At 38.9% G+C, this 25,705-nt stretch overlaps 1 protein-coding gene and 1 pseudogene across 2 annotated transcripts in view; one reads left to right on the top strand and one right to left on the bottom strand.

Annotated features, from left to right (window-relative positions):
* The window catches only part of Sytl4 (synaptotagmin-like 4), a 30,609-nt gene extending 5,307 nt beyond the window's left edge, over positions 1-25,302 (bottom strand). Inside the window, exons 1-13 of one of the 2 annotated variants that reach the window (XM_013035070.1) lie at positions 25,192-25,302; positions 24,733-24,948; positions 24,489-24,598; positions 24,150-24,252; positions 14,862-14,963; positions 14,340-14,415; positions 13,876-13,966; positions 13,651-13,754; positions 6,676-6,771; positions 5,437-5,615; positions 5,060-5,162; positions 4,410-4,571; positions 463-571 (exon numbers count right to left, since the gene is read on the bottom strand). In XM_013035070.1, coding sequence (XP_012890524.1) covers positions 463-571; positions 4,410-4,571; positions 5,060-5,162; positions 5,437-5,615; positions 6,676-6,771; positions 13,651-13,754; positions 13,876-13,966; positions 14,340-14,415; positions 14,862-14,963; positions 24,150-24,252; positions 24,489-24,598; positions 24,733-24,948; positions 25,192-25,301 — 1,561 coding nt within the window. In that variant the 5' untranslated portion in view covers position 25,302. The remainder of the gene's footprint in view (positions 1-462; positions 572-4,409; positions 4,572-5,059; positions 5,163-5,436; positions 5,616-6,675; positions 6,772-13,650; positions 13,755-13,875; positions 13,967-14,339; positions 14,416-14,861; positions 14,964-24,149; positions 24,253-24,488; positions 24,599-24,732; positions 24,949-25,191) is intronic. The other variant, XM_013035071.1, reaches the window with a different exon arrangement.
* LOC105999897 lies at positions 10,843-11,960 on the top strand (annotated as a pseudogene).
* Positions 25,303-25,705: the final 403 nt, after the last annotated feature.

Below are 25,705 nucleotides of genomic sequence, written 5' to 3'. Positions count from 1 at the left end.
TATATTTAGGTCCCTTGAGCATATGGCTATCTTTCTTGCTGAACTAATGTCAACAGAGGGCAAGTATATTGTTTTATTCCTCCATATATCTATAGTCATTAACAAAGTGCTTGGCATATCAAATTACTCCTCCTCAGCCCTCATCAGCTTTAACTTCTCATTCCTCCTAGTTTATCACTCTTTCCAACTACCCACCTCAACCCTAAAGTTTCTGTTCTTTTCCCCCCTTTTAGAAGCTTGCTACAGCTGAATCAAGATCAAGTCAGTTTAATAGTCTAAAATAATTTACAAAGGAATGCCAACTCCAAGGCTTCCCAGTCTGCTTCAGAAATGCAAAGAAGGCTTACTTATTTAAAAACAAAAACAAAAAAAACACCTCTTTCCATGGGGATAGCCCATCCTAGTCTCTCCAACAGAATTAGCAGATCCTACATAAATGACTGAGAGCTAAAGAAAACTCACTTTTTTTCCGGTCACCTCCAGTGGGGAGTTTGGAGGCTGGGATATATTTTAGGGAGACCACCAACTCGCCTTTGTGTGATGGCAAGCTAATCAGAGACTCGGCACTGTTCTGAAACACAAGGAAGCACAAGTTAAGCCAGGTCTTCAGGCACTGTTGGGACTTTTCAAGACAGCTTTATGGTTTCACGGAACAAAAGGGTCCTTCTCCTATGGGTGGCATAGTTTCTTCAGGAGGAGATGCAGAAGAACCAGTAGATTCTTCCACAATTCCTACTATTATACAACTTTGGAGATACAGTTACTAAACTGAAAATATTCTCAAATGTCTGCCTGTAAGGTTGTCATAGAAATTCACAAAAGAGTGACACTATACTTTCAGCATTATTTCCAAATATGGAAATAACAGAAATATCAATCAATTTAAGAAGGGTTCAACAAGTGATTTAATTCCTCCTATGGCATATGACATGCAATCTTTACAATGTGGGATTTGAAGATAACTATCTCTGATAGCCCAAGTATGAGTAAAGAAAAGGAGAGGGCCAAGGCTGGAAAGAGACCATTCAGCTTTCTCTTTGATACCACCTTAAAGGTGGCCATCCAGATACAATGTGACAGATTAATGCAGGAATTGTTTGGATCGTTTTGGCTACAACTACCTATCTTAGCTATGTGCCAATTGTTTCTAGAAATCATTTTTAATTTTAGGTTGGTGGAATTTAAGATATACTTAATTATAAGCCTACACGTTTATTTTACAACTGCTGAATAAAAATTTAATTTGTGGTTTCATAGTTAGCCTAAAAAAGAGAATATAGTAAAACTGTACCTTTTAAAATGGAAAGATATCCACGTTAAGTCAACAAATCAAAATGTAGAAAAATTCACTTTTAGTAAAATATTTATGCAAATTCATGTGCAAATATATTATGCAAATAGTGACTATTATCATTATCAATTCTCTAGTACTTATGCTATGCCAAGAACTATTATAAACCAGTATATTATATTGTACAGAAAATCCCAGAAGCACATAAACAAATCTAATGTTTGTTTTCTTTAGAGAGGGGAGCAGAATGGGAATAGGAAACACAACTTTCCCTGCTTACTCTATATCTATAAACACCTACAGTGTCTTTGCTTTTGTCAGTATCAGGGCTTGAACTTAGAGCTTCAAGCTCTCATTGGCTTTCTTACACCTGGTACTCTACCACTTGAGCCACACCTCTAGTCCAGCTCCTCGCTGCCTAGATGAAGTCTAGGAGTTACAGGCATGCATCAGTTGTTAGAGCACCAGCCAGTAAACGACAGTGTCAGGCACTGAGTTTGAGTCCCCATGTCATGATAAAAGAAAAGAGATGGAATCCAATAGAATTTTCTGCTCAGGATGGCTTTGAACCATGATGTTCCACATCTCAATTTCCTGATTTGTAAACATGAGCCACTGAAGCCTGGCTTATGGGGTTTGACTTATGAAACTGAAATATATTCTATGTTTGTTTTTTTTTTTGGGTCCAGTCACGGGGCCTGAACTCTGGGCCTGGGCTCTGTCCTTCAGCTCTTCAGCTCAAGGCTAGCACTCTACCACTTGAGCCACAGCTCCACTTCTGGCTTTTTTCTTTTTGCTTATGTGGTGCTGAGGAATCAAACCCAGGGCCTCAGGCATGCAAAGCAAGCGCTCTACCACTGAGCCACTTTCCCAGCCCATATTCTATTATTTTTAAAGAGGATTTTTAAAGATTTAAGAGCTAGATGATATGTTACATCAATTTGAATATGCCATGATTTCTAATTATTTTTTCAGTGCTGGGGATCAAACCTGGGGCCTCACACAAATGAAGCACACTCTACCACTGACATATATATTCCTTAGCCCTTTCTTTATATTACTTTTTTTTGTTAGTGGTGGGGCTTGAACTCTTTTGTTTTGTTGTTGTTTTCTCAGTCCTGGAGCTTGAACTCGGGGCCTGGGTGCTATCTTTCAGCTCTTCAACTCAAGGCTAGTGCTCTACCACTTGAGCCACAGTGCCACTTCCAGTTTTCAGGTGGTTAATTAGAGACAAGAGTCTCGCAGATTTTCCTGCCTGGGCTGGCTTTGAGCCATGATCCTCAGATCTCAGCCTCCTGAGTAGCTAGGATTACAGGTGTGAGCCACCAGCACCCAACTCTATATTACTTTTAATTGGTATATGTCTCTACCACTAAGATCTTAGTTCCAGGACAACAGGAATGAAAGTCCCCCTTTTTTTCCAGTCCTAGGGCTTGAACTCTGGGACTGGGCTCTGTCCTTGAGCTTTAGTGTTCAAGTGTAGCAATCTACCACTCAAACCAAAGCTCCACTTGAGGCTTTTTTTCTGGTTAATTGGAGATAAGAGTCTCACAGACTTTCCTGCCCCGGCTGGCTGGCTGGCTTCGAATCTTAATCCTCAGAGCTAAGCCTCCTGAGTAGCTAGGATTATAGGAGTGAGCCACTGGTTCCCATCCCAAGCCTATTTTATTCACCCTGTACATTCACCACTTAGTAAAGTGCCTGGTACAGAGTGGGTACTCTACAAATATTTACTGAATGAATATAAGTGTAAATTAATGAATGTTGAGGATAGGCAGAAAACGGCATCATCTTTGGCTTCTGGGGAGAATTGCTTCCCTCTTGGCTCTCTTTGTATGGTCCTTATACTATGTCTCTCACAGCATGAGCTGTATGAAATAGATATTAATAATATGGAAATGATTTTTTATTATTTGTAAAATAGCTTCAAAATTTATTAAGCTCTAGATTGTCAACTGTAGTGCACTCTTAAAAAACTGGAGGCTGGAAACTTGCATGGTCATTTCAGTAGCATATTTTCATCCTGGCTCAAAGTATTTGTAAAGAACAAATATCTCTGTTTTAATGTAGTCCTTATGAACTATTTAAGATATTTTACTGGCAGTAATTCATAATGGTTTGCAGTTACATTTTAATGTAATTATATGAACTGTAAAACACTGAATGAATGGCTTTCATGCCAAGTACTTACACCTAAAATGATAATAGTAACAATAATAATGATAATGGTCATGAGTATAAAACAAATAAGTTTCTAACACCATGTTTGCAAGGTGATATACAGAGGTGGTTATAGTTTTATAAATAAGTACATTTCTCATCAAATTTGTTATCCCTTCCCTCATTTTTCTCCCACTTTCCCTCCTCCTATTCCCCCCCAAATTGTACAGATCATTTCCAACATATTGTCTTGTGAATTTATTAGTATTGAAAAGGACAAATTCAATGTTCTTGCACATTTAGAAGGCAACAACTAAAATTATTAGCTATACATTTCCCTTGACTCTACAACTCTACCATTAGGAATTTCTCTGACAGTTATAGGATCAAAAGTAGGGGCAGGGGTATGGTTCAGTAGTAGAGAACTTGTCTAGCATGCATTAGGCTCTGATTCCCTACATTATAAGTCAGGTGACTCATCTAGTTGGCAAGTTATACAACCAAGATTGAAATCCAGGTTTACAATCAGATTCCAGCCATGATTAGGCCACATTGCTATACCATCACTTGAGGTACCATCTCCAAAGTAAAAATTTCCTTGGCCTGAGTAAGAAGAATATAGCCACTGGAGCTCTGGGAATTGCTTTGCTTCCTACTTCTGTAGCCAGAAGTAGGATACTGATTAGGATATTCCCAGACTGTGGAAGATTAGGATGCAAAGCTTGACACATGTATGACAGAGTTTTTGAAACAAAATCATGATTTCATACTTTGCACAGCTTACACCAAAGGAATTTATGCACACTTGACATAGAAAAGCCTCTGAAGTTGCTGTTAAGCTCAGAAATGCCAGCAGGGTGAGCTAGAACTCTACCTAAGACTACATTCAAAGCTGCTATTCAGACCAGATAATTCTACACTGATCCAAGCTGTGAAAGAGGCTGTTAAAGCAGAATACCTTTCCATGTAAAGGGAGGCAATGATCCAGTTTCTTTTCAAGCTTCCAGGAATCCATCTGGACCTCTGCCTCACCAAGGAAAGTGTTTCTGCCAAAACGACCATGATGCCAAACTGAAAACTGTAAGGTCCTCTGGGCCAGGAGAGATTCTGGGACCTCATACTGTGAAGGGAAAGGAGATATCCACAAGGATCATTTTGGAGTAATTCTTCCAAAAAGATTCTTCCGAAACATATACACAAAGCCCATACCACTGGACATCAAATTTGTTTAGTTTCTAATTTCTTTGAGTTTCCTCACTCAAAGCTTCAGCTCACTTACCCCATTTCACTAGGAACTACCACAGTCCAAACCCGGAAAACTGATTAATTTTCCTTGAGAGGGTGAAAAGCCAATGGAATGTCCATGGATAATTGTCAAAAAGACTCTTTATCCCAAACGATTTAAGAAAAATATTTGTGGCTTTGCGATTCTCCAATTCCACAATAGTCCAAGGAAGCCAAATTACCTTATTCTGTCCTCTGGGAGGAGGTCAGGATATGAACAGATTCCCAGAGAGAATCCTTACACTCAGACATGGCTCAATGAAACCCATATTAACCAGCCATGCTACAGAAGCATACCCACAGCTTAGAGCACAAGACACTTACCCTAAAGATCTCATCATATAGTGGATTGATAGTATCCCGTTTGATGCTGGTTTTTCTTTTACCTTGTCGGGACTTGTCAGGGTGAAGATACATCTTCACATACCTAGATTGCAACAAGAACACAGCAAAATTTTGTCCTTTCTGAAGCTACTTCTTCACTTTCCTGCTCAGAATATAAATATGTACTTATGAAATACAATGTCATAGTGAGTCTTGTTGAATATACTATTCTTTCTTTTTCCCAATCCTAGGCTCTTTTTCACATCACACATCCCTGTACCCCAGGAAATGATAAGCTTGCTTTCAGGGTACCCAGACAGATACCCAGGTCTCCTGTTTTATCTTAAGAGCATCAGTCAGTTCCCAGAAACACTCACGGGTTAGAACGTTTCTTAGCTTCATCAGCATAAGCTAGCTGGTGACACTCCTTCACATGAATAACCAGAGTTTGTGTTGGCTGTTCAAACTTCAGGGAAAAGGCAATCTTGCCTGTCACAGAGATATTCCCAAAATCACCAGCTTCACTATAGATGCTCAGCATGCTGCCAATGGTACTCTGAAGATAAGACACCCACAAATGTCTGAGGAAGGCCCATCCCATCATCCACACTGCTTACCTCTTCTGTTGTGACAAAACCAGGGTTACTGAGAAAAATTTTCAGAAACTCTTGCAAGCAGCCAATACTTCCAAAAGTCCTTTACTGAGAAGATGAGACAGAGCTTGCAGCACATTAACAGTTGTTTAGGTTAATAAATCAACTCACAGCTCACCTAGGCTCTTAACTTAGCTTTTCCCTTCCTTTTACACATATTATTGTTCATTTTCCCAGAAGGCATACAAAGAGTAGAATAAGGTACAGTTAGATCCACTTGCGGTGTTGTATATGATGAAACAGGGATGAGAAACAGCTATTAATTAAAACATGATGCCTTAAGTATCTGCCTAATGTTTATCAAGATGTGTAGAGAAAAGAGATCAGCTACAATAAGGGCAGGAGGGTGGGAGAGAATACCACTAGAAGTGAAAAGCCACCTTCCTCTCTGACAGTGAATTCACCATTCCTTTTCTGGGTGTGAATGTAAAATGCTAATCACCCTTATTTTCAACTCTGTTGCCCCTGAACATCAGTCTTTATACTTGTGATAGCCATATGCCCTGATTCTTCAATGTCCTTTGAACTTCATGATACTGATTGGTATTATTGATGTTTGATCATATCTGGATATCAGTGTACCTAGTGAGATCCCTTCTTATGACCCCCATTTCCCTGTAATGTGAGTTATGGAGTGTGCTGTGATGACAAAAATCTGATCATACTCACTTTAAGATCTGGATAACTTTTTCAAAGAAGTGTGTAACAAAGGCATGATGACAAATGTCCCTAGACCTAATTATCTAATGTACAAATCTCCAAGGGAGATCGTCAAGAAGTAATCTAGAAGTACACTAAGCACCTGTGGTCTAAATTGAGAGCATGAATAAAAATGCACCTCCCTTATCTGAAAACAATGACTGGAATGATTTCCTCTGGTCTAGAGTCTGCTCTAGGGAGGCAGCCTTTCTTTCCTTTCTGATGTCCAATGTGCCTTACAAGCACGGAACTAACACAACTTACCATGGAGGAGCCACTTTGCATGCTGCTTCTGGCTAATTTCTGGCGATGCAATTTTACCAGGTGATCAATGTCTTCTTCTTCCTCCTCTTCCTCTTCCTATAATAATATAGGAAGATCCAGAGTTAATAAAATATGAAAGACTAATATCTTCCAAAAATGGAGAACATTTTTATTTCATTTTTTATTGTGAAAATACTGTACAGAGGGGTTACAATTACATGGGCAAGATAATGAGTACATTTCTTATCAAGCATTGTAGCCTCCTCCTTTGTTTCCCCTTCCCATCCCTTCCCATCCTCCCCCTCCCCGTCCCCCTACCCAATCCTCCCCCCCACCAAAGTTGTAAAGTTCGTTTTTCCACATAACGACTTGTACATCTCATTGTTGCAATGGGTCCACCTGTATCCCTATTTAAATGATTTGTTTTTCCCTTCCTCTCCACAAATTATACCAACATCAAATACAGTGAAAGCAGGGGTTATACCGTGGGGGAGGGACATACAAAGCAACAAAGAAATAATATTATAAATGTGTTAGAAACAACTGCATGAAAGAAAAAACATTTGAATACATATCTTAGGGTTCATTTCCCTAACATCACCTTATCTGACCTTTTCTGCTTCACTCAGACATATACTAGTTATTGCAAATAAGGGAAACCATGGGACCTAAGTTTCTTTGGGCCTGGCTTACCTCATTTAATATAATTTTTTCCAAGTTTTTCCATTTCCTAACAAACGGGGCAATGTCATTCTTTCTGACGGAGGCATAGAATTCCATTGTGTATATATACCACATTTTCTTGATCCATTCATCGACTGAGGGGCATCTGGGTTGGTTCCATATCTTAGCTATGGTAAGTAATGCTGCAATAAACATAGTTGTGCTGGTAGCTTTAGTGTGGCCTTGTTTGTGATCATTTGGGTAAATGCCCAAAAGTGGGATTGCTGGGTCATAGGGAAGCTCTCTGTGGAGTCTTTTGAGGAACCTCCATACTGCTTTCCAAAGTGGTTGAACAAGTTTACACTCCCACCAACAATGCAGTAAGGTTCCCTTCTATCCATATCCCCTCCAGCATCTGTTGTTATTAGAGTTCTTGATTATAGCCATTCTAACTGGGGTGAGGTGGTATCTCAATGTTGTTTTGATTTGCATTTCTTTTATGGCTAGGGAGGTTGAGCATTTCTTCATGTGTCTATTGGCCATCCTTCTTTTCTCTTCAGAGAAGTTTCTCTTTAAGTCTTTCGCCCACTTATTTATTGGGCAGTTGTTTCTTTGAAGATTTGTTTTGGGGGTATTTAATTTTTTGAGTTCCAGGTATGTTTTAGATATGAGATCCTTGTCTGTTGTAAGGCTAGTGAAGATCTTCTCCCAATCTGTGGGCTTTCTATTGATCTTGCTAGCTATGTCCTTTGCCTTGCAGAAGCTCTGCAATTTCATGCAATCCCATTTGCCCAACCTTTCTTTGATTTGTTGTGTTTCTGGGTCTCTATTAAGAAAATTTCGGCCTGTTCCAAGGAGTCCTAGGGTTTCTCCTATTCCATCCTGTAATGTTTTCAGGGTGTCTGCTTTGACTCCGAGGTCTTTGATCCATTTGGAGTTGATTCTGGTGCAGGGTGATAGATAAGGATCTAGCTTTAGTTTTCTGCAAGTAGTTAACCAATTTTGCCAGCACCATTTACTGAAGAGGCTGTCTTTCTTCTATTCTATTTTTTGAGCTCCCTTATCGAAAATTAGATGGCTATAGGTCTGTAGGTTCATTTCTGGGTTTTTAATTCTATTCCATTGGACCTGAGGTCTGTTCTTGTGCCAGTACCAAGCTGTTTTGATTACTGTGGCTTTGTAGTAGAGTTTCAAATTTGGTATTGATATTCCTCCAGCAGTGTTCTTTCTGTTGAGGATCGTTTTTGCTATTCGGGGTCTTTTATTGTTCCATATGAATTTTTCAATTGCCTCTTCTACTTCCTTGAAGAATGAGGTTGGAATATTGATAGGTATTGTATTGAATTTGTAGATAGCCTTGGGAAGTATTGCCATTTTCACGATGTTGATCCTTCCAATCCAGGACCATGGGAGGTTTTGCCACTTTCTAAGTTCTGTTTTGATTTCCTTTTTCAAGTTTTTAAAGTTTTCATCATAGAGGTCCTTCACTTCTTTGGTTAAGTTAATTCTTAGGTATTTTATTTTTTGTGGGGTTATTACAAATGGATTTGCTTTCCTAATTTCAGCCACACTTTTCTCATTGTTGGTATACAGAAAAGCCATTGATTTTTGAGGGTTAATTTTATACCCTGCTACTTTGCCAAAGTTTTGAATCAGCTTGAGTAAGTTGGGAATTGAGTCTGAGGTATTCTTTAAATACAAGATCATGTCATCTACAAAGAGGGAGAGTTTTACTTCTTTTCCTATTTGGATCCCCTTTATGTTTGCATCTTGTCTTATTGCTGTAGCTAGGCATTCTAATACTAGATTGAAGAGCAGTAGAGAGAGTGGACATCCTTGTCTCATTCCTAAGTTAAGAGGAAATGGTTTTAGTTTTTCACCATTAAGTACAATGCTGGCTGTAGGTTTGTCATATACAGCCTTTACTGTATTGAGGAAGAGAACATTTTTATTTATGACATCGTTTATGAGCCATACAAAATCACAAAGGCAGTTTGACCACAGGCAACCAATGAGAAGCCTATGAGAAGCATACATGTTTGTCTTGTCCTATACCAAATGATTTTACTGGCTTTATATGGACCACAGGTTGCATGCTCCCCACCCCCTCCTTTATTGGGCACCATAATTGTTGTTCAGCTCTGAGTATTCATATAAAAATGTATTACATATACTTGATTTTCTATGTGCTCCCATTTCTGGATTCCCAACTTTATTGAAGCCATCTTTCTCATATCTCAAAAGAGCAAATAATATTCTTTTTTGGGCTATAGGAAAGTTTATTGTGCATCTATAAAATATTTTATATAACACAAATATTTACAAATAATCAACATAATTTTTAATATGCCCCCAAACATGAGGGTATGCTAGTGTTGAATGCATAAGAGATTCAGAATCTCTGATTCTGCATAATACTCACTGGGTGCTCTCTCATGTCTGTAATCCCAGCTACTCAGGAGGCTAAGATCTGTGGTTCACAGTTCAAAGCCAGCCTAAGCAAGAAAGTCTGTGAGACTCTTATCTCAAGTTAACCAACAAAACAAAGCTAGAAGTGGAGGCATGGCTTAAGTGGTAGAGCACCTTGTTTTGAAGGTAAAAGCCAAGAGAGAGTACCCTGGCCCTGGGTACAAGCCCCTGTACACACACACACACACACACACACACACACACACACACACACACACACGATTTTTCATTGTACCCAAGATTTACATTTCCTTAAAGAAGACTATGGCCATATGCTTCAGCAAAAACATTCTTTCTGTCCTGTTTCAGTTTTTTTTTCTTTGGTCCGGTCATGGGACCTGAACTCTGGGTCTGGGCACTGTCCCTCAGCTCTTCAGCTCAAGGCTAGCACTCTACCACTTGATCCACAGCGCCACTTCCAGCTTTTTTTCCTTTTGCTTATGTGGTGCTGAGGAATCGAACCCAGGGCCTCATGCATGCAAGGCAAGTGCTCTACCACTGAGCCACCTTCCCAGCCCCTGTTTCAGTTTAGTACATTAGTATTTATATTCTTACATATAGATATCCATTTATTGAAATCACAAGTGAGAAAATACTATTGGTTCAGAAGCATTTGAAATTGGGGTTCAGGGGGAAAGCAAAAAAGAAAGGGAAGTCCATTGCTTCATATATAATATGATATATACAATATAATTACTAGGTTGCAAGATCAAGTTTCTTTGTAATACTAGGATCATTGCCTGGTGCTGGTGGCTCACCTCTATAAATCCTCGCCACTCAGAAGGCTGAGATCTGAGGAGTTGAGGTTCTAAGCCAGCCTAGGCAGACAAATCCATGAGACTCCCTATCTCCAACTAACCAGCAAAAAACTAGAAATGGAGGCTTAGCTCATGGAGTAGAGCACCAGTTTTGAGCAGAAAAAGGCCAAGCTACTGCACAAAGTCTTGAGTTCAAGTCCTACTACTAGCTCAGGAAAAAAATTAAAAAGAGGGATTAGATGGAGTAGTGGCTAGGGTGTTGGTAGGGTGCCAACCAATGAGCAAAGCATTAGGTATTGAGTTCCAATCACAATCTTGGAAATAAAATAGATAGATGGATGATAGATAGATAGATGGATAGATAGATAGGCAGACAGACAGACAATTACCAAATGATATGTTGCCTTGGCTTAGTTCCTGCATATCCCATTTTGACAGTGTCATCTTTTTCTCCATCTAGGTTGAACTGGTAGATACACCATCATAGAAAAATGGAGAGATACTGAAAGATATCTTGCTCCTCATGAAAACCCAATCATTTCTTTAAATAAATAGGGGCAGTATGCGAGCAATGTGTAGCTCACTCTGCAAAGAACAGGGTATCACTCAGTGAGTGCCCCACTTCTGACAGAATGGCCATAATTCCAGAAAGAACTTTGTACAGGCAGAGTTTGCCCCCCTTAGCCAAACTGAGGCCCCTGGGAGACAAGGCAATCAAGAGGAGAGAGCCTAAGAGGAAATCTTTGACTTTCACCAAAGGGGCCAAATGGTTAATGGACATCATTGGAAAAGGGAAAGAAACTGAATTTAAACAAAAGGTATTAAACAGTTGCAAAGCAACTGCCCATGGAGCCAAAGAAACTGATCTGTCTGTAGACCAAGAAACTTCAGTCCATCAAGAAGCAGCTGGAATCAAATGAACTTGAGATTCGATTTTGGAACCAAAGTATCACTCAAACTTGGAAGAAGAGATCATCTGCCTAGAGCAAAACATCAAACAGAATGCCGTGAAAATCAAGAAGGAAGAGTTTTGGGAAAATGAATTGCAGATTGAGCAAGAAAGTGAAAAGCAGCTGTAAAGATCAGCTTCAAGAAATAAGGCAGAAGATCATGGACTGTAAGAGCCAACTGAAAGACTCTGTGGCCCAAATCCAGAAAATGGAAAACGGTCTTGAAGCAGAGAAATTACAACAGGAAGTTCAGAAGACCCAAGTCAACGAAGAGGAAGTTAAAGGAAAGACTGGCAAAGTCCAAGGGGAGATTGACCTGCAGGGCCAGCAGTGCCTGAGACTGGAGAATGTAATCAAAGCTGTAGAAAGATCTCTGGGACAAACCACCAAGCGATTGCAGGTAATGAGTTCATATCATCCACTTAAAAGAACTAGTATGAGTTAGGAGTGTGGCTCATGCCTGTAATCTCAGCTACACAAGCGGCTAAGATAGAAGGATGGTAGTTCTCAGCCAGCTTGCTTAGAAAAGTCCTTGAAACTCTCATCTCCAATTAACCAGCAAAAAGCCAATAGTGGAGCTGTGGCTCAAGTGAATAGAGCCTAAGGCCCTGAGTTCAAGTCTCAGTACAGGCACACAGTTTGTTTTTTTTAATACATTCTCAAATGTTCTTCCATGATCATTTTTTCGTTTTTGGAGGAATTCTGTCTAAAGAGTTATAAATGAGGCTTTAAGAGTACTGGAATTCTGTGACAAAGCTTATCTGAGAGAAGAATAAGAGAAAGGCTAAAGCTACCTCACCCTGGCTGTGTGGTTTGTACTTTGCGGCCCTAGCTACCAGTCATTAGATACAGGCCAGCCTGGCTCAAGCTGGTAATGAGGAGATTGTGTGTCACTCCTTCTCCTTCTCAAGGCAATGATCCAAGCCAAACACAGGACCAGGAATCCGCTTACCAAGGGGTGTTTCCTTGGCCATTTCTCTGCTGTGGCCTACCCCAGCCTGGGATTTAGTCCCTTCCTCCTCTCCATAGTAGCTCCTCCTCTCCACAGTATCCCTCCTCTTCCTCTCCATAGTACACTCTCCTCCTCTCCAGAGTACCCTCATCCTGTGCTTTGTCTGGAAGAGGGGTACAGAAATTAACTCTCTGGGTTTCTCCTCTGGTATGTGTTCATTTCATCACTGATCATTCAATTTACGATTCTTAGATATTTATTCTTTGTGTGCCTGTGTGTCTGTATGCATGTGTGCCAGTCCTAAGGACAAATAATATTCTTCATTGGAGCAATAACTCTTTTCCATTTGACTATCTTAGCCCAGCCATCTCTTTATATTTTATTTAAAATAAGTGATTTTATATGTTACAGACTGTGATAGACAATTTGCTCCAGGAAAGTTAGAATGAACTTGTGACTTTAAATGAGCATCATTATTCCACAATACTGTAAAATTCTGGAAATTATGTAATCACTTAATCACAATAAAAAAAAAAGAACCTCGGGGAAGGGAGGGAGGGAGGGGATGGTAGGGGGAAAACAATGGAGGGGGGAACAATGTTCAAGAGGAAGTGTACTCATTACCTCACTCGTGTAACTGTAACCCTCTGTATAGTATCTTTACAATAAAATAAAATAAAATAAGTGATTTTTTGAGTGGCCAATCATATATCCAACAATGTGGTCAAGATAAGAGATAGAGTCCTTTCCTTTAAGCAAACTAGGGACTATATTTACTTCAGAATTTTGGGGGGGATCAAGAGTCACATTGCTTTGGCCTAAACAATTAGGTTGATAGAAAATATCTTGTTCTAAGCTAGGTACCTGTGTCTTACACCTGTAATTCTAGCTGTTCAGGAGGCTGAGATCTGAGGATCATGATTCAAAACCAGCCTGGGAAGAAAGTCCATGGGACTCTTATTTCCAATTAACCACCAAAAAGCTGGTGGTACAAATCTAGCCTTGAGCATAAAAGTTCAGGGACAGTGCCCAGGCCCTGAGTTAAAGCCCCAGGCCCCAGGCCCCAAGCCCAGCATCAAAAGAAAAGAAAATGTACAGAAAAAAGAACACATCAGGTACTAAAGCCATAACTTTAATTTTAACAAAATTGAGTCGTTATGAAGTGAAATACAAGAGCTCTTACCATATCCACACTGAGGCCTGGAACAGATCTGCTTCTGTCTCCCAAAGAGCTACTTTCATGTCCCATATCTTCAGGGCGAAGATCGACCACAGATTTAGTATATTCTGAGTAGGAAACCAAAAAGCTTTAGTTAAAAGAGACCCACTATATTATAATCCATACCAAAAACCCACCAAAGGTACTTGAAATTTCAATCCCAAAAGACCATGAAAAGAAGCAGGCTACCTGAGGGTCTAAGGATTTTTCTAGTGTTCTTCTTGAATATCATTTCACTTTCATCAACAAATACTGCATTTTGACTCCCTGGCTGAATTTCCTAGGAAAGTGTGAAAATAGAAAAAGTTAAGTGGAATAAGTGAATAGGAAATATAGCATTAAGCAGAACAAGACTCAGATTTCATCCAACTATGACAAACTTTAAGGAAAGAGTAAATGTCTAGAAATAGTATTAAAACCTATTTTCCCTCACATTTCATCAAAAACCCTAGAAAACACTTCCAAGTGAATCTGAAGTGAAAATTGCTCAACTGAATTACTGATTTAATTTTGTACTGCGATTAAAAGAAAAGAAAGGAGGGGAGGAAAGGGGAGGGGAAAGTGAGGAAGAGAGTAGGGGGGAAAGGGAAGGGGAAAGGAAGAGAGAGAAGTTAAGGAGAAGGGAAGGAAAATACCAATAACTAAAACTTTACCTTTTCTACTTGAGATTTGGGGGCAGACATCTTTTTCCATTCTGGAAAAAGCCCAGATTTATCCAGAGAGTCTCTCCTAGAGGTAGATTCAAAAGTTATGTTATATCCTCCCCTCTATATCTTCCACCTAGGACTTATACCTCTGGAAAGAAGGAGTATCCCTAGCTTGGAGGTCATGACAATAGCCAAACCCAGAAGTTAAGTTCACATCTGGGTTAAGGTGAGGGAATTCAAAAGATCAAGCAAGCTACTTCACACTAATACAAACACACCCCCATTCCTAAGGAAGAGCAACAAAGGAAAAATCCTCCAGAATGCAACAGTCTGGGCACTTTAACACACTTTAACAAAGCCAAATGCTACTATGTTACTGAGAAACTCTGGTGAGGTCAGAGAAAAGACTTCAGTCTCCTGGGGATATATATGAGGAACACTCAAGGCATAAGAGACCTGCATCATGGTGCTTAAGAAAAAATTGGGACCTGAGATTGAGCAGAGATGAGGAAAGTGGAGGAATCCCACCTGGAGGTGCTATCTGAGTCAGCTGTGTAGCTATCCAGACTCTCGCTCTCAGCCTCCAGGGCACTCTTTCCACTTCTCAGCTTTGGCACTTCAAATAGCACACTGGAATAAAATCCAAGATCCATCATTTTCGAGGAAGTGAGCTCTCTTGCCTCTACTTGGATCCTTTGCCAACTCGGTCACAATGGCAACCTGTTCAAGTTCCTTCAGTGGTTCCCAATTTTGTTGGGAGTTTTATCTCTTTAGTATGGCAAGAAAATCCTTAGAACCTGGCCCCTGCTTACCTCCTCAGTCACATCTTTCACCCTCTACTCCTCTTCACATCTTACATTCTAGAAAACTGAAGCTCTTTGGGTTCCTAAATACCCTCAAATTCTCCTATTTTTCTCAGCATGAAATAGGTCTTTTCACAATGGTCACTTTTCCTCACCTGGATACATCTATTTCTTGAAGCCAGCCCTTTATAGTGGTAATATTGGGGTTTGAACTCAGGACCTCTCACACTTACTAGATCATCACTCCACCACTAAAAGACATTCACAGCCCTTAGACATCTATCTCTGACCATATCCCAAAGAAGATTAATAATTATATTCACAAAGTATACTGATTTCTTGGTAGCACTAATCACATAGGTAATTATTCATGACTTTAAATAAATCATTTACTTTACTCAATCTTTTAAACAATGTTTCTTATCTATTAGACAAGTTTTATGAGGTCAGTAGCCACATCTCTTATTCACTGCTGTGTTTCCACTGCCTAAAAGACAGACAAGCAAAGAGTAGGTTCTCAAATTTAGTAATTAAATTCCTGAATAAATTCTCTCAGTGGGGCTTAGGCATGTCCAAAAATAAGTAATATGTCTCATAAAAAAGGAAAAGCATTTTTCCTCAGCTCCTTGTCTCAAAAAATTAGTAAGAGAAATAGGAAAGAGAAAAATTCTTCAAGTAAATTCACCATCTCTTAGAATGCCACATTCTACTGATCACCTCCTCTCATATCCATTCTCAGTCTTCTTCACAGAAAGAATGGGCACATTTTGTATGACTCCACTATACATAAATAGGCAAATCCATAGAGATAGATATCATATTAAGGGCTGAAGGAAATAAGGAGTGGTTGTTTAATGAGTACAACATTTTGCTTCTATGTTCTTTCTTTTTCTGTAGGTCGTAGGGTTTGAACTCTGGGCCTGGATGCTGTCCCTCAGCTCTTCAGCTCAAGGCGAGCACGCTACCACTTGAGCCACAGTGCCACTTCTGGTTTTCTGGTGGTTAACTGGAGATTGTCTCCCGGACTTTCCTGCTCAGGCTGGTTTTGAACCATTATCCTCAGATCTCAGCCTCCTGAGTAGCTAAGATTACAGGCATGAACCACTGGCACCCAGCTCCTGGCAAGATTTCTCTTTTGAGTGATGAAAATGTTCTGAAATTAGAGTGGTGATAGCAACACAACATTCTGAAAGAACTACCAATCACAAAATTGAACACTTTAAATTGTTCATTGATGATTTATATGTGATGTGAAATTTTCCTCAATTTAAAAAAAAGAAAAACTAAAATCATGTTACTCATTCTGAGCCATCATTTTCACTCCGAATAGAAAATAATCCTTTCAAATGTCAACAGTGTCTTACATCTCTGACCTCACCTCCTATCATCCTGTCATCCCACTCAGTTCCATATTACTCAAAAGTGCCAAACATAAATTCACTTTTTTTTGGTCAGTTGTAGGGCCTGGACTTTGGGCCAGGGTGCTGTCCCTCAGCTCTTCAGCTCAAGGGTAGTTCTCTACCACTTGAGCCACAGTGCCAGTTCCAGCTTTTTCTGCTAATGTGGTGCTGAGGAATTGAACCCAGGGCCTCATGCGTGCAAGGCAGGCACTCTACCACTGAGCAACCTTCCCAGGTCCACAAATTCACTGTCAGGTCTGTATCCTTGCTGTTGTTTCTGCCTACAATGCTCCCCAAATACTCTCTGGAGTTGCTCCTTCATTGGTTTCATGTCTTTACTCAAATGTCACCTTCTTCTTAGGACTTGCCCTTGCTATTGTAAAGAAAACAGTGTATGTACACACCTTCCCAGTACTTCCCAGCCCTTCAGTCTACTGAATTTTTGCCATTGCACATGTCAATTGTGCTATACTGTTTATTTCTGTGATCGTTTTCTCTGTTCCATACTCCCAATCTAATGTCTAATAGCAAGAAATTTTTTCATACCCACCAGTATATCCCAGTGCCTTAAATGGTACCTGACATATCAAACAAAGAAACAAATAAGAGAACAAAATGTATATCACAGCCAGTGAAGAATAAATTTACAGACTGAAAACAAACAGCAAAGGGTTGAAATCCTAGAGGTGAAATGGTGGTCATTCCTTGAGAAACACATTACATTTATAGCACAAGACACAGTAAGGGACTTGATTTTATTCTTAACTTTAAAATCATTCTTTTCCCCTCTTTGCTCCCAAGAAAAATTGAACTCCAATAGAATCATTCCTCTACAGAGTTTGTTCAACAGTAGCCCACAAAGACTGCCTTTTGCTTGTGTTTCCCCCTAAGGATTAACATGTACTAATCCAGAGCTGATACAAACAACCCTAAGGCAAAAAAAGCAATTATTTGACATCTGTGCAGTAAAAAATAAATGAAAAGATAGGAGTCCTGGGCTCTGTCTGTATGATCTTAGGTAAATCACTTATCCTGCTTTCTTTTCTGTAAAAATAATGGGGTTGAATCCAATTATCTCTGAAGCTCCATAATTTTATGGAAAAGATCATTTATGATCACTTAATGTTTAGAATAAATAAGAGTCTTCTTAGTCCAATGAGACAAGAGGTCACAGACAGCCAGAAGCAGTAGGTTTCAGAAATTACATTCTGACTAATGATGTCAGATGTGTTAATCAGGTTCAGCAAATAAAAGCCATTTTTATCCTTATCCACAAAGGAAAAAGGGGGCCTCATCACCTGGAACAGATGACTCACCCACCCAAGGCTATGTGGATAAAATCATAGTACATACATACAACAAAACACCATACAAATGTTAAAAAGGTGAAGAAGAAGAAGAAGAAGAAGTCTTATTTTCTTTCTTTCTATATATATCTATATATATCTATATGTATATATATATATTTTATTTATTTTTTGTCAGCCTGAACTCTGGGCCTGGGCACTATTCCTCAGCTCTTCAGCTCAAGTCTAGCGCTCTACCACTTGAGCCACAGTGTTACTTTGGCTTTTTTGCTTATGTGGTGCTGAGGAATCAAACCCAGGGCCTCATGCATACAAGGCAAGAACTCTACCACTGAGCAACCTTCCCAGCCCAGATGTCTTATTTTCTATAATATTTTTATAACAGATATTATAATGGACATAAATAAGCTGCATATGTTTATGGGTGAAAGTTGATGAGTTCTGACATATGTATGCACTAACAAAATCATTACCAAAATTTACATAACAAGCATATCTGTCACTCCTAAAAGTTTCCTCATATTCCTTTGAAATTCCTCCCTTCCACTTTATCCCTGTCCCCAGACAATTACTGATGTATTATTTATTTATTGCCAGTACCAGAGTTTGAATTGCAGTACTTATTTTAAAGATGGAATGTTGTGCTTTTCTGCCCAGTCTGGCTTCAAAATACAATAAAACAATAGGGCAGAGGCAATGAAGTATCTAGAGGATTTAATTTATACATTTCTATATTGTTTGGTTTTTTTAGACAGGGTCTTAGTATGTTGGCCAGGCTGATAATCTCAAATTTATGGCCTTTTGAGTGTCAGGGATTATAGGAATATACAACAACAACTAACATATTCTGTTATTTAACAATCATATGAAATGGGATAAAAAATTTTCTTTGGTTGAAGGAAAGAAGAAAAAACTCCCTCCCTCCCTCTCTCTCTCTCTCTCTCTCTCTCTCTTTCTCTCTCTCTCCCTCTCTCACACACACACACACACACACACACACATACACACATACATAAACTTCTAAAATTCATCAGCAACAACCAAATGAGACAAGGTATAACACCCCAAAAGCAAAAGAAACAAAGCAAAAAGACAAATGGGATTGTATCAGACTAAAAAGCTTCTGCACAGCAAAGGAAATCATTAACAGAGTGAAGATATAATTTATACAATGAGAGAAAATATTTTCAAACTGTAAGTTTTATTAAGGTTGGAATCCAGAATAAACTGAAAAAATTTGGGTCAGCATGGCTGATATACACCTATAATTCCAACTGCACAGAAGTGGGAGACAAGAAGATCATGGCCTGAGGTTGGTCCCAGGCAAAACATACAAGATTCTTTTTGAATACTAACTAAAGCAAAAAAAGTGCTGGGATGTGGTTTAAATGGCAGAGTGGCTGCCTAGCAAGCACACAGCTCTGAGTTCAAAACCTTATTTCCAGAAAAAAATTAAAAGAACTCAAACAACTCAATACAAACAAAACAAAAACAGAAGTAATACAACTAAAATGTAGGCACTAGACCAAATACAACTTTCTAATCAATGGGTACTAAGTTGTAGGTAAATTGAAATAAGCATTGATGGTGCTCTATTGTACATTTGGAGTCATGGTTCAAGTGCTAGAATGCCAGCTGTGCACTGAGGTCATACCCCAGAACTGGCATAGATAGATAGATAGATAGATAGATAGATAGATAGATAGATAGATAGATAGTGAAAAAGAAATAGTCATATGCTACATAAGATATTTTAGTCAGACAAGGACTACATATATCATCATGTAGTGATTTTGGTTTTTGTTCATATGCATCCTGTTGCTTGCACTATCATGAAATTACCTAACAATGTATTTTGCAGAACATATCTCTGTCATTAACTAATGTTTAATTATGTAGAAAGCAATATTCACTCCTCAAACTGAAGTGCAGCTAAGTATGGGAGAAACATTTTTTTCCCAAATTTACATATACTATATAGAACAAAATACATAAACCAAGCTTACCTTATTAAACACGAATAAAATGAAATAAAATGGTCCGACAGACAAATTATTAGCCATGGAGCAGGGAAAAATGGGAACCACTTGTATGATGGACAAAGTACCTAGACTGGAGCAGACTATAACCTAAAAAATAAGCAGGTTTCTTATGAATGCTTTACACTACAGGAAAACTTAGTGACAAAAGAGATTGGATAAAACACAAGAGCTCAAATACAAGATGATAAAACCATAAAATAAGAGAAGAAAGACTGAAAGCACACAAAAAAGAAAATCTAGGCAAGGTAAACTATTCAAATTATTAAATTAAAAATAGCAGTAGGACAAAAAAGAGAAAAGAGAAAGGAACGAAGGAAGGAAGGAAGAGAGGGAGGGAGGGAGGGAGGGAAGGGAGGGAAGGGAGGGAGGGAGGAAGAAAATTGATAAAACAAACTAATATAAAGGAACAAGTTGAGCCAAATCATGAATAACTGTTTTCAGCTGTTTCTTTTCCTTTTGCATTATACAGTAGCAAAGAACAGAAAGAGATGCAATGAAATAATTAATATCTGACGTAGTAAACAATGAAAAATAAAAAGTTCACAGATAGGTACAGAAAAAATTTCCAACAATGAAGAAAAACTGAATATTGTACTACATATAAGGAAAAAGAATACATAATGAATTATATTCTTGTTAAGTTACTAAATTTCAAAAAAGAATAGAAAAGGAAATACAATTACACATATACATATATACACAAACACATGCATAATGTAACTACGGACTGTTTAAGGGAATAAGGAGAGTGGGAAAGAGAATGATAGAGGTTGAATAATATGGATATACTATGCAACTATGTGTGAAGATGGCATAAGGAATCTTAATAATTAAAAGCTGTTAATCAATAGAGGTATAGGAATAATAAAAGAGAAAGCAATAGAGAGGATTATTCTGACTAAAATATAATGCATGTATGTCTGAAATACCATAGTGAAAGTCCTTGGTATAAGCAATACATAGTTAAAAATAAAACGACTGAAAATAAATGAAAATGAAAAAAATAGGTTTTACTGTGAGGGCAGATATCACCAGGCATGAAGCGGGCAAAAAGAGAGAATAAATGAGAATGAAATGGATTTTCATATATTTGCATATATGAAGATAGAACAATGAAATCTATTAATATTGCTGTAGAAGGAGCGGTTTAGAGAGTGATAGGGTGAGTTTGATCAGAATATACTATATGCATTCATGGAAATATCACAGTGAAACCCCTTTTCATACAAATATTTTATACTAATTAAAATCTTTTTAAAAAGGAAATTAGTGAAAGTAAATAATTCAAAAACAGAGAAGCTATGGTACAAAACATGGTTGCAGGCATATAACCCATTTTAAAAGAAAACTAAAACTAAAAATATTTGTTGTGTTTTTTGGTCCACTGTTGGGAGGCCTGAACTCTGGGCCTGCGCACTGTCCCTCAGCTCTTCAGCTCAAGGCTAGCACTCTACAACTTGAACCACAGCATCACTTCCGGCTTTAAATTTTTTTTTATTATAAAGATACTCTACAGAGGGGTTACAGTTATATGAGTAGGGTAATGAGTACATTTCCTTTTGAGCATTGTTACCTCCTCCTTTGTTTTTCCCCTACTATCCCTTCCCTCCCCACCTCCCCAACATCCCCTTCGGCCCACAAGTTATAAAGTTCATTTTCAACATAGTGTCTTGTACATTTTATTGTTACAGTGGGTCAACCTGTATCTTTGTTTCAGCACTTTGTTATTTCCCTTCCCCTCCTCAAATTAGAAAAATGTATATACAAGATGCAGGGCACCGACGTCAAATGCAGTGAAAACAGGGACTGCTGGCTTTTTCTGCTTATGTGGTGCTGAGGAATCAAACCCAGGGCCTCATGCATGCAAAGCAAGCACTCCACCACTGAGCCACCTTCCCAGCCCTAAAAATAGTTTTTGAAAGCTGATGATTTATGGTTATATAACACAAAGTTAATGTCACAAATCCTGATGAATTAAAATAATCTGAGTAAAAAAATGTGAGAATAAAAGAAAAGATGTGAGAGAAAGGGAAAAGAAAGCTAATTTCCCCTCCAATTTCATAGCAGAGTCTACTGATAACATTTCATATCAAAAGTAACCAGTATCCAGGTGCAGGTGGTTCAAGCCTGTAATCCTAGCTACTGAGGAGGCTGAGGAGCCTGGGCAGGAAAGTCCGTGAGACTCTTATCTCCAATTAACCAGCAGAAAACTGGAAGTGCAGCTGTGGTTCAAGTGGTAGAGCACTCGCCTTAAGCTGAAAAGCTGAGGGACAGCACCCAGGGCCAGAGTTCAAGCCACATGACTAACAAAAAAAAAAAAAGGAACCAGTAACTAATCTATGGTACCCACCTAAGAGAAATTTATATATATATATATATATATATATATATATATATATAGCCACGTAAAACTCATAACAAATGCACATATTAGCATTACTCTTAGTAGCAAAATTGTGGAAATAATCTAAATGTTCATAAATAGATGAATGAACAAAATATTTCACATGAATATAATAGAATGTTATTTAAGAATAAAAAGAGAGGGAAGGAGTGACATTGTGAAACAAAAAGAAATGCACTCTTCTGAACTCTGGGCTTGGGCGCTGTCCCTGCACTCTTCAGCTCTAGGCTAGTGGTTTACCACTTGAGCCACAGTGCCACTTCCGGTTTTCTAGTGGTTTATTGGAGATAAGACTCTCACAGACTTTCCTGCCCCGGCTGGCTTTGAAACATTATCCTCAGATCTCAGTCTCCTGAGTAGCTAGGATTACAGGTGTGAGCCACCAGCGCCCGGCAAGAAATGTACTTTTTACCCGACTTACATAACTGTAACCCTTCTGTACATCACCTTGATGATAATAATATTTTTTTTGTCAGTTGTGGGGCCTGAGCTCTGGGCCTGGGCACTTTTCCTCAGCTCTTCAGCTCAAGGCTAGCACTCTAGCACTTGAGCCACAGCTTTTTTTCTGCTTATGTGGTGCTGAGGAATCGAACCCAGGGCCTCATGCATGAAAGGCAAGCACTCTACCACTGAGCCACCTTCCAGCCCCAATAATTATTTAAAGAATAAAAATGATTTTTGGTTATGCTAGAATATGGATTAACGTTTTTTAAAAAGCACTTTGTCTAACAAAATATTCAGCTACATAGGATCACATATTGTATGATTCTATTTATATGAAATATCCAGGATAGGCAAATAAGAGTTGGTTAAGTAGATCAGCAATTGCTTAGGGATGAAGGATAGAGAGGGTGATGGGGAGGACATAACTAAAGGGTACAGGTTTTCTTTTTAAGATGATAAAGATAACTATCAACTGAGTTGATGGTCATACAGCTGTATGCAGATACTGCATATCATGTGAATGAATTTTTTGTTTTTTTTCATGTGAATGAATTGTATGGTATTTGAATTATATTTCAATAATGCTGTTACATAAATACTTAAAAAGTGACTAACTGCTCAGTGATTTTGATAATAATTTTCTTAAGTTTAGAGGGATGGTGATGACTAAAATCCTTTACAATAGGCATTTCTCTGAAGATTAGTAATTCTTCCCATCTATTTTAGTGTTTCACTTAATGTTTTATTCTGTTAGCTTTATTAAACAGAAATTTTAAATTATGTTATAGTCCAATATTGGAAAGTTCTCTTTAGTCTTCCTATCTAGTCACCCTTATACATACAGTATATATCTGAAATGATTCTCCTCTAATATGAAAACTGCAAGAGTAGAGATTTGGATGATATGCTGCTTTCTGGTTTCCCATATTGGTTATTTTTTCCTAATCTGTATGTGCTTTTATTTGTTTTCCAATTGTTCTTAAGAAGAACAAAGTGCACCAAAATGCTGACAAACAGGTGGGTGGTAGAATTGGGATTGATTTATTCATTCCTTCTTTATTGTTTCCTCTACTTTCTAAATTTTCCTGCAAAGAACATCTGTTATTTTTTAAAGCACAGGTAAAAAATTTTCAGGTGCTGGTGGCTCATGCCTGTAATCCTACCTACTCAGGAGGCTGAGATCTGAGGATCACAATTTGAAGCCAGCTGGGGCAGAGACGTCTTCATGAGACTTATCTCCAAACCAGAAGTAGAGCTGTGGCTCAAAGTGATAGAGTGTTAGCTTTGAGCATAAGAGGCTCAGGGGCAGTGCCAAGTCCCTGAGTTCAAGCCTCATGACCAACAAAAAATAAGGTAAAAAATCATAAGACAATTAAAAAGATGTAGAGATGTTTAAAATGACTACTTGGTTCTCACCTGGGCTCCTTCTGTTGCTCCTGAATGATCTTTCTTCCTGGCCAAACATCTCCCATCTGGGTCTGATGAAGGAGCGACTGTCCCACTGTCTCTCTTTTACTCACTTCAAGACAAACAAAAACATGGCAGGAAAGGGAAAGCAGCTCTTACACCATCGCTCTCCCAAACCTACCACATTTGCAGAAAGAAAAGAAATAATCTTTTTGATTCCCCCAAACTTCCTGAGTGGATGAAGTTAAGATTCCAGCAGTCACAATACACTGGGATTCCCCATGGGTGGGCCTATCACTAAGGTAAAGCCCCACAAGGAACCCCTTCCACACAGAACAGGCCCAGTACCTGCCGGCTTGCGGCGCAGGGACATCCTGATTATCTCACTGCCTGTGTGGTAAGCAAAACGATTCACCTTCTGATCATAAAACCAGTCTCCAGTTGCTTTCTTCAGCTCTCTGGGAATAAATAAAAGATCATAACAGAAAGATTAAACTTGGCTCTTGTCATTCAAGGAAAACTACCAAAACAAACTGAGGAAATGTACTCAGGCTTCATCTCATCTTTCTAGTAAGCCACAGATGACACTCACATTTCCTTGGAGCACACCTTACACCTCCAGGAACCATTGCTTTCCTGGATGCGGCACTCCCGACATACCAGGTGATTACAACCCCAGCAAGTGTTGCTCTTGGGAGTCAAACGGCCCAAGCCCTCCTGGCACCGGGCACAGGTCCGATCACTGTAGTGTTGACTGCCTCTCTTGGCCCCTTTCCTTTTTATCTCCAGTAGTTCATTCTTCAGTCGCCTGCCAAGACCAATAGAGAGCACAAGTAGATTCAGGATCTGCACAGGTTGGATGGGGAAGCATTGAGAAGCAAAGATAGGAAGACTATCTGGTTCTGTGAAAGCAACAAACTCAAAGCCCAAATTATCAATGAGGAGTAGTAAATACCATATATACAAGTGCTTCTGGAAGTCAGAAGACAGGCATAAAGCAAGGCCTTAAGGTCAAAGGCTGGGGGCCACCTAATTTTTCCGGGACTCTTACCTAATCCTTTTCTCATCTGCTTTCCTGAGCTCCTCATCTCGCTGCAGGACGTTGAGAATCAAATCCCTTTCCACCTCAGACAGAAAAGAGAGGTCTAATATCTCTGACATGATGTCTTCTACTTTTTTTCTATTCTTCTTCAAAGTCACAGAAAAGGACAGCTACAAGTTGCCTGAAATGACAGAATAAAGAATTTCACACAGATGATTTACTCCAGAATAGGCTCATAATCCTACAAGGCTATGAGCCTACTTTTACTGTTTCCCTTGATTCAGGATAGAGAAACCAAACAGAAGAATCTACCAATTTACCATTCCTGCTACCAGCTGAATTGTATCCTGAAAATGAAGAGGCTTTTGATTTTTCAAGAAATTATTTATGACTCCAGGAAGTGGGGTTGAGTTGCTCAGGATAAGCATTTTAGTCTGGAAAGCACATAGAAGAACTGAGTCAAATTCCCCCGCTACCACATAGGTTCTCAATCATCCAACTTTTATTACTTTAAATGTTCTCA

This window comes from Dipodomys ordii, unplaced genomic scaffold (genome assembly GCF_000151885.1).
Source record: "Dipodomys ordii isolate 6190 unplaced genomic scaffold, Dord_2.0 Scaffold203, whole genome shotgun sequence".
NCBI lineage: Eukaryota > Metazoa > Chordata > Mammalia > Rodentia > Heteromyidae > Dipodomys > Dipodomys ordii.
This window is presented reverse-complemented; position numbering and strand designations above follow the sequence as displayed.